At 47.0% G+C, this 7,740-nt stretch overlaps 1 protein-coding gene across 1 annotated transcript; it reads right to left on the reverse strand.

Annotated features, from left to right (window-relative positions):
- Positions 1-3,319: 3,319 nt before the first annotated feature.
- LOC119344488 (MADS-box transcription factor 21-like) lies at positions 3,320-7,734 on the reverse strand. Its single transcript, XM_037614904.1, has 8 exons — positions 7,703-7,734; positions 6,680-6,880; positions 4,857-4,938; positions 4,479-4,543; positions 4,293-4,392; positions 4,148-4,189; positions 3,996-4,037; positions 3,320-3,886 (listed from the first exon to the last, which is right to left on the reverse strand). The coding sequence occupies exons 2-8, from the start codon at positions 6,859-6,861 to the stop codon at positions 3,632-3,634; spliced, it is 768 nt and encodes a 255-aa protein (XP_037470801.1). The 5' UTR covers positions 6,862-6,880; positions 7,703-7,734; the 3' UTR covers positions 3,320-3,631.
- Positions 7,735-7,740: the final 6 nt, after the last annotated feature.

The following is a 7,740-nucleotide window of genomic DNA, read 5'->3' on the forward strand; positions in this document are numbered from 1 at the left end:
TATTTGCATCAGCAACAGGCAGTTCACCTGGTCAAACAAGCGTGATTGTCTCACCCTGGTCCGCCTGGACAGAGTTTTGGTGAACACAGAATGGCTCCTGGGTTTCGTTCAGACTTCGGCTACAGTTGTGCCCGCTGTTACATCGGATCATGTACCGGTTCTGGTTCAGTTTGGTTCTGGTGCTGGGAAGAGCAAGCTGTTCCGTATGGAGAACCATTGGCTGGTCATGGAGGACACGAGGAAGATCGTATCTGAGGGTTGGTCCAAAGGTACCAGGCCATTCCACTCTGCTGCCCCCATCATCAATTACAAGATGAGGCGTGTCCGTGCAGGGTTGTGCAAGGGGACACGTAATCGCCCTGGCATGGTTCTGCTCATCAACAACAACAAGTTGGTGGTTGATTACCTGAATGCAATGGAGGAGCGACGAAACCTCTCTACGCTTGAGGCGGTGCTGCGTGGCTTTGCTTCTGCCAAGGCTGAGCAGCTTATCTTATGGCAGTCAGCTATGTGGTGCAGGCGCACTAAGTTAAGATGGTGCATGTCTGGAGACGAGAACAACAAGTTTTTCCATGCTGCTGCCAACTGTCACGCCAGGCGTAATAAGATCAGGGTTTTGGTTCACGAGGGGGTTGAGTTTTATGATGATCAGCTCAAGCTGCAGCTTGCCACTAGTTACTACACAGGTATCTTGGGCCAGCCTTCCCCGTCCCTGCCAACGGTTCAGCTCCACACCCTCTATGATCATATGGATCTATCCTGTCTGGATCAGGAGTTCTCTTGGGCTGAAATCCTGGAAGCAATCAATCACTCTCCTAACAACCGCAGTCCGGGCCTAGATGGTTTCACAAATGAGTTTTACAAGTCCTTTCACAGCATCCTCAAGGTCGACTTGCAGCATTTCTTCTCCGACTTGTTTCATAACTAGGTGGACCTCTCTGGCATTAACACGGATTTCATCACTCTTTTTCCAAAGAAGGAAACACCTCTTGACATTTGTGACTACCGGCCTATTTCTATGGTCCATAGCGTGCCGAAGCTTGCTAGCAAGGTTCTCACCCATAGGTTACATCGTCAGATGCCTGAGTTGATTCACCCGTTACAGTCTGGTTTTGCTCGGGGCAGATCTATTGTGGAAAATTTTGCCATGGCAGCCGACATGATTCAGTGTGCTCATAAGCAATGTTTGTCTATGATCGTTCTGAAGTTGGACTTCAGGAAGGCTTTTGACAGTGTCAGTTGGGCATGCATCTTCAGTATTATGGAGGCATGGGGCTTCCCCCGGCAATGGATCGGCAGGGTCTCTTCTCTTCCGCGCACCTCCAGCTCTAGGGTCATGATCAATGGTGAGCTTGGAGACCCGATTGTCTCCAAGAGAGGGTTCAGGCAGGGCGATTCGTTGTCACCTTATCTGTTCATCCTGGTGGCTGACGTGCTGCAACGGATGTGCTATGTTGCGTTTGAGGCAGGGAGTTTGGTTCACCCACTGAGCTCAGACAGGTTGTTCCGGTGCTGCAGTACGCCGATGACACGCTGCTTCTCTTCCAGGGCAGCATACAGCAGGCCGTTGTTATCCGGGATATCCTGGCAGCTTTCACAGGTTTTACCGGTCTGCACATAAATTTCGACAAGAGCACCCTGGTTCCTATTGGTTTGGACGCTGACGCCGCGTCTGAGATTGCTACTCTGTTTGGCTGCCCTGTTTCTTCCTTCCCATGCACTTACCTAGGGTTACCCTTGTCTTTGCATAAGATCACACATGGCATGCTGCTGCCGGTAATCCACAAGGTTGACAAACGGCTGTCAGGTTGGTTGGCCACTCTTTTATCCTGGGGAGGTTGCCTCACGCTGCTGAACTCTGTCCTGGCTGCCGTCCCGAGCTATTATATGACATGCTTCCCTTGGCCTAAGGAGTCTCTTGCTAAACTGAACAACCTTTTTCGAGCCTTCTTCTGGCAAGGCAAGAACAGCGTACGGGGTGGCCAATGCTTGGTGGCATGGGAGTACATGATCATGCCCCGGTGTTCTGGTGGGCTCGGTGTACGGGATGTGGCTGCCCACAATCAGGCTCTTTTGTGCAAGTTTGCGGCCAACGTACTACAACCCTCTGATATCCCTTGCTTCCAGTGGTTTGCTGCACAATACTGCAATGACCGCATGGATTCTGGAGTTCATCGTAGGGATACGCCTATATGGAAGGGTTTCAAGTGCTTCATTCCCATGGTTCTCTATGCCTCCACAGGCTCTCTGGGCAATGGATGCCATCTCTCCTTTTGGCATGACAAGTGGTTAGATGCCGGGCGACTCTTCCAGGTGCTGCCGACCCTTTACACCTTTGCTAAAGACAGACACTGTTCGGTAGCTTCGCAGCTCTCTGCTAATGGTGCCTGGGATGTTCAGTTCCACCCTAACCTCACAAGATCTGCTACTAATGAGCTCCATTACCTACACTCTCTTCTGCTGGGCGTTCAGCCGGTTTCTCACAGCCGGGACAATCGTTCTTCATCCATCTGCGGCAAGGTCTTGAGCACCTCGTACTTTTATCACCTGCTCACCTTTCCGGGGGTGGACGGCCGTTTCAGTTTGTGGGTTTGGGATCCTCTTATTCCGCTGAAGCACATGATCTTCTTATGGTTAGCTTTTTGGGGGCGTCTGAACACGAGGGATAACATGATCAGGAAGAACTGGACCTCGGTCGTTGCGCATGCTGATTGTGATCTCTGCCCGGCCCGCGAGTCCATTGATCATATCATCTTGAGATGCTCTCTCGCTACTATGCTCTGGAACAGGTTCGGTTTGGAGAATTCTGCTTCACGTTCTGCTAACCTTCTGGAGTTCATGCACGTGTCGCAGCCACGCTGGCATTCCTCAGCTGCTTGGCATGTCCTGGTCGCTGTTGCTGCTGTCACTCTTTGGCATGCCCGGAATGATAGGGTGTTCAACGGCAAAATCTGGTCTCCAACATATGCACGGCTGTACGCGTCGGATCTTCTCAAGCTATGGAGCCATCGGGCTCGGGCAAGGAGCCCATAACACAAACAGGCAGTCTTGCTTTGGTTGCATAGTTTACAAGCATAATGTAGTCGTGCATGTTCTCCGCTCCTTCCACTCCCTTTTCTCCTTCCTCCCTTTTTTTGTTTCTGTTCGATGGGCAGCTTATGGCCTATGCACCTTGGTGCAGAACATAAGCTTCATGTAATGGACCTACGGTCTCCGGGCTACGGCTTGTTTTAAAATATATAAGGTAGAGCGAACTCTACCTTTCATTTCAAAAAAATAATAATAGTAATACTTGGCTATATAAATCACTCATAGAAAGTAAGACCCAATATAGCCTTGACGCACAAGTGCACTTGCTTACAAATGTGATATATAAAAGGCCAGGTCATTCTTCACAACATGCACGCTCGTACTCACTAGCCAGGTCCCATAGTACCAGTATACACTTCCTTGTTTCTCACACATCACGCAGTTATTTAGGTAGCATACCGCAATACAGTACTGTGGTAATTAAGTACACGTAGGCCATTCAGCAAATCCATCGAACTAGCAGAGGACATGGATCGATCGACGGCGCGGGTGCTTTCTCCTGCCGTGACGCGCGCGCGTCCCGAGCCTCCGAGTGGAGGAGCTAGCGGTCGATCAGTTCAGTTGGGACTTGGGACCCCTTAATCTGGTAGCCGAGGTGAAGAGCGGTGGTCGCCGCCGCCGCCTGGGACGACTGGGAGTAGCGCGAGGAGGAGGAGGCCGCCGCGGCGTCCTGCAGCATGTTCACTGCCTGGTGGTGGTAGTAGCTCCTCGCGTCGAACGTCGGGAGCACCTCCAGCTCCGCCCCGCCCGGCGCCGGCGGCGGCGCCGCCAGGGCTAGCCGCTCCGCGTCCGCCACCTGCTTGCATACATGGCCGACGATCGAGCAACATATTACAACAATTAGAGATCAACACCAAACGATCTTTGGTTACAGTATACTGAGAAGCATGCAGGAAGGTGCGTACCTTGGCTCGGAGATACATGTTCTCGCTCTGCAGATCCACCTCCTGCATGCATGGATGGATGGTGCAGCGATGAACAAGAGGAAGGAAGCAGGATAATTATAATTGGGACTCGAATCAACCGGTATATATACGCATATGGATTAATATATTACCAGCTTCTGCATGTATTCGATCTCCGCGAACAGCAGTTCGTGCTGACAACCAAAAGTGCACAAGGATATCGGTTAATTTGACTGGGGAACTATGAGAAGTACATGCAAGTATGTGACTAGTCAATCACAAAGCAAAAAATATCACCTTCTTTGCTCTGATCCGGCCGATGCCCTTGTCGAGCCTGTTCTCCAGGCTCTTGAGCTCCTTCAGTGTCAAGTTGCCGACGGATTCGCCCATCAGGTTCCTGAAGAAAATTAAGTATAAATATTAGGTGATGATCAAAGGATGAGAAAGTGAGCCTCGGCCTGGTGACTCCATGTACGTACATACCTGTTTGCATTTTGCAGGGACTGTATCTGATGGCGCAGTTTCGCTGATTCTTGCTGAAAGTATTGCTGGTGTACGTAGAAAATCAAGTAAATCGGCTGGAACCAGTTACTAGTAGCTAACTGAACACATCAGATAGCTAGTGATCGAGTTTGCTAGCTATGTATGCACATATATTGTCATTTTACAAGCGTGTTAAGTCTACAACAGGGGATCAATCATATATCTGCAGATAGTAACACAGTTATATGGCGCTCATCGGTTCGTCGGACAGAATTTTCAGAACGCCGTGAGCTGTATTTTGTACTACTAAATCAAATGAATCCATATGATCACAAATTAAACAGCGATGTTTGCAACACATAAAACACAACCACTCACCTGAGAATTGACGTCTATAGCTGGAGCAGAGCCAGAAGCGCTTGCGGAAGCCTTCTTGTACCTGTCGATCGTCGTCCTCGTGCTAAACAGAATATTCAGAAACACAAAAGGACGTTTAGCCAGCCTAGATCTACGTACGTACTAGAAATTAAGCTATCCTATAAATTCATCAACAACAAAAAATAGAGAGAGATATAGAAAGAGGCATGCATGCATCTGAATCTCGAGTGGAGGAGCTCTTTAACACCCTTAGCACGGCAGAGGAAAGGGAGCAGGCAGGAAGAGCCAACCTGGGTTTCCTTCACCATGCAAGGATCGCCCACGCATGCATGCACCCCACCATTTACTTGTTGACAACACATACATACACATGTACTCCTACAACATATGCACATCCACATCTCACTCTGCCCGGTGCACATGAACGAAACACGAAACCACCTTTTATTTCAGGGGCGTGTGTGCCATGCCATGCCTACTGGCTGCTGGCTGCTGCACGTGCTGACGCATCCAAGCCATTATATCCTGGTCACACGTACGTATACGGACATGCAAAGACAATTGAAGGTATATACTACGCGTACTCTTGGATCTTAATTAAACAAAACTCTTTATACCTTTGAAAATGAAAAGGCAAATGCAGGCTATAGTAATGAGCCATGGAATGAGTGTATACGGCCATCAATGAATATAGGGTTAATAACCTCATCAGAAGGGATGAATTATACCAACAATCATGCATTCAAATTATAGCAATGTTCCAGAAAGTGATATATTTTTCTTGCTAAAGTGTGATAATAGTATTATTCCACCATTAGAACTGCAGTATATCGTTGAAATTTAAATTATAGTATAATAATGCATTTGATGAAGTGCGCGAACCTACTGAAAAATTGTTCTCTATTACTTTTTGTGCACTACAAAATTAGAGGAAGTATAGTGCCTAACACATACTTGAATGTTTTTGCATGAAGCATGAAAATACACAAATTTTCTGCCAAAATTTATGGGTCGCATATCGCCAAATAGTATATGTTTTCAAAGCTTGTACATGGGCGAACTCACCCAATGCACCCGGCCCTATCATTTTCCATCTAAAGACTAGCTAATTACTCCATGATAGTAATTAGCTAAACAGTGGCTGTGCATTGGGTGCATTGGGAGTAAAGTTTAGCTTATACCAGATCCTCACATACAGTGGCTGTGCCAGGACTCAAACATTACCGTGCCGAATACATATGATTATCAACACATTTTGCACAATTTCCCGGCTCGTTAAAATTTTAAATTCTTGTTTCATAATCTTGCTAAAAAAAATCTGCGGCCAGCTGACCATACAGCCTCTATTCATTTGATTTCATCCACACAGCAGAAGCATATATGATACATGACATGATCTAGTTTTAATTCTTAGTGTTATTACACGCAGATGGTTTAAAAGCCTGGGATTAAACCCGACCTTAGGCAATACTTGAAGGTTCTAAATGAACTTTCTCTGATTCTCTCCTAAAATCCTGGACCAAATAGAAGCACTTCTACAATTCATTTTTGTGTGAGTGGACTGGACACGCATAAGATCGATCATCCCCCGTGCATGCAAAAAACAGCATGCTTGATCAATGACCTCGCAGACATAGGTAGACAAGATCAAACACAATCACATCATTGCAGCTAAAAATTCAAAACTCAAAATTTACCAAAAAAAGGGAAGAAACTAATATTAATCCAAAATAGTAGCACGCTTGCTTCTCGTAATCACGTCACGTCTAGCTTGACAAGCTTCTTTTCTGGCGGATATTGGGTAGCTACGTACTCATGCGTACCTGTTACTAGCATACTCGTAGAGGCGGCCGCGGGCGGAGAAGACGATCAAGGCGATCTCGGCTTCGCAGAGGACGGAGAGCTCATAGGCCTTCTTGAGCAGCCCGTTCCTGCGCTTGCAGAAGGTTACCTGGCGGCTCGTCGTGTTCTCGATCCTCTTGATCTCGATCTTCCCCCTCCCCATGGTAGCAAGCAATTCTAACCTTGAAAAAATACAACAAATATGGGCTTAGATACTGATGAGATCGAGTTTAGGACGGGAACAAAACAGTAAAATTAACAGTTGCATGCATGTGTATAGTTTGTAGTCTATAGATATATGCAGGCATGAACAGATCGTGGGTCGATGTTGAACGTCATTGGATGATCTTGATTAGGACACAGTTTGCCTGCACCTTTAGATCAAAATGAAGCCTAATTTAAATCAAGGCTAGTACTAGTGGCTAGATCTAGTTGCGCAAAAGAAAATTTTGAGCGTAAATAATTAAGAACAGAATATCATGCAAAGAAATGAAGAAAAGTAAAGATGTTATACGTAGTAGCAGATACTAGATAGATTCATAGATCTACCCTCAAAATAAAAGTAGATAGATCTGAAACATGCACCGAAACCTTGTGCTAATACTGAGCTAGCTGGTACGCGTGCAAGTGCAAGGAGAATCCACAGCCACATAAAACCAAGTCGAGAGGGAAAGTATATCTACGCTTTTACAAACAAAGTTCGAGAGATTCCAAGAAAGAGAGAGGGAACCAAACGCACACAAGGAAGAATCAGCTTGACCTCCTTGCAAAAATCACCAGAACTACAAGAGAAACAAGAAGAATCTGTATGTGCCGAGACCGATCTCAAAGCAAGCCCTAGATTGAAACCCCAAAAATATGAAGATGTCTACATATATGTGAGCAAGAGCTAGAAAGAGATCTAGTGAAAAGGAAGGCTTCTCTCCCGTTTCCGGAACAAGAAGACCCGCAGATTGAGTAGCTGGGCAGAGGTGTAAGGAGGACGAAGCACCGATCGACCGTACCCGGAGTCCAGTCCCGAAGCGGAGGTGATGGACAGGAC

This window comes from Triticum dicoccoides, chromosome 1B (assembly GCF_002162155.2).
Source record: "Triticum dicoccoides isolate Atlit2015 ecotype Zavitan chromosome 1B, WEW_v2.0, whole genome shotgun sequence".
Lineage (NCBI taxonomy): Eukaryota > Viridiplantae > Streptophyta > Magnoliopsida > Poales > Poaceae > Triticum > Triticum dicoccoides.

Coding starts and splice junctions, on each gene's coding strand:
- LOC119344488 (XM_037614904.1), bottom strand. CDS start 6,861: ATGGGGAGGGGGAAGATCGAGATCAAGAGGATCGAGAACACGACGAGC. Junction 4,544..4,856: donor CTATAGACGTCAATTCTCAG/GTGAGTGGTTGT, acceptor TACGTACACCAG/CAATACTTTCAGCAAGAATC. Junction 4,038..4,147: donor TCGAATACATGCAGAAGCTG/GTAATATATTAA, acceptor CCATGCATGCAG/GAGGTGGATCTGCAGAGCGA.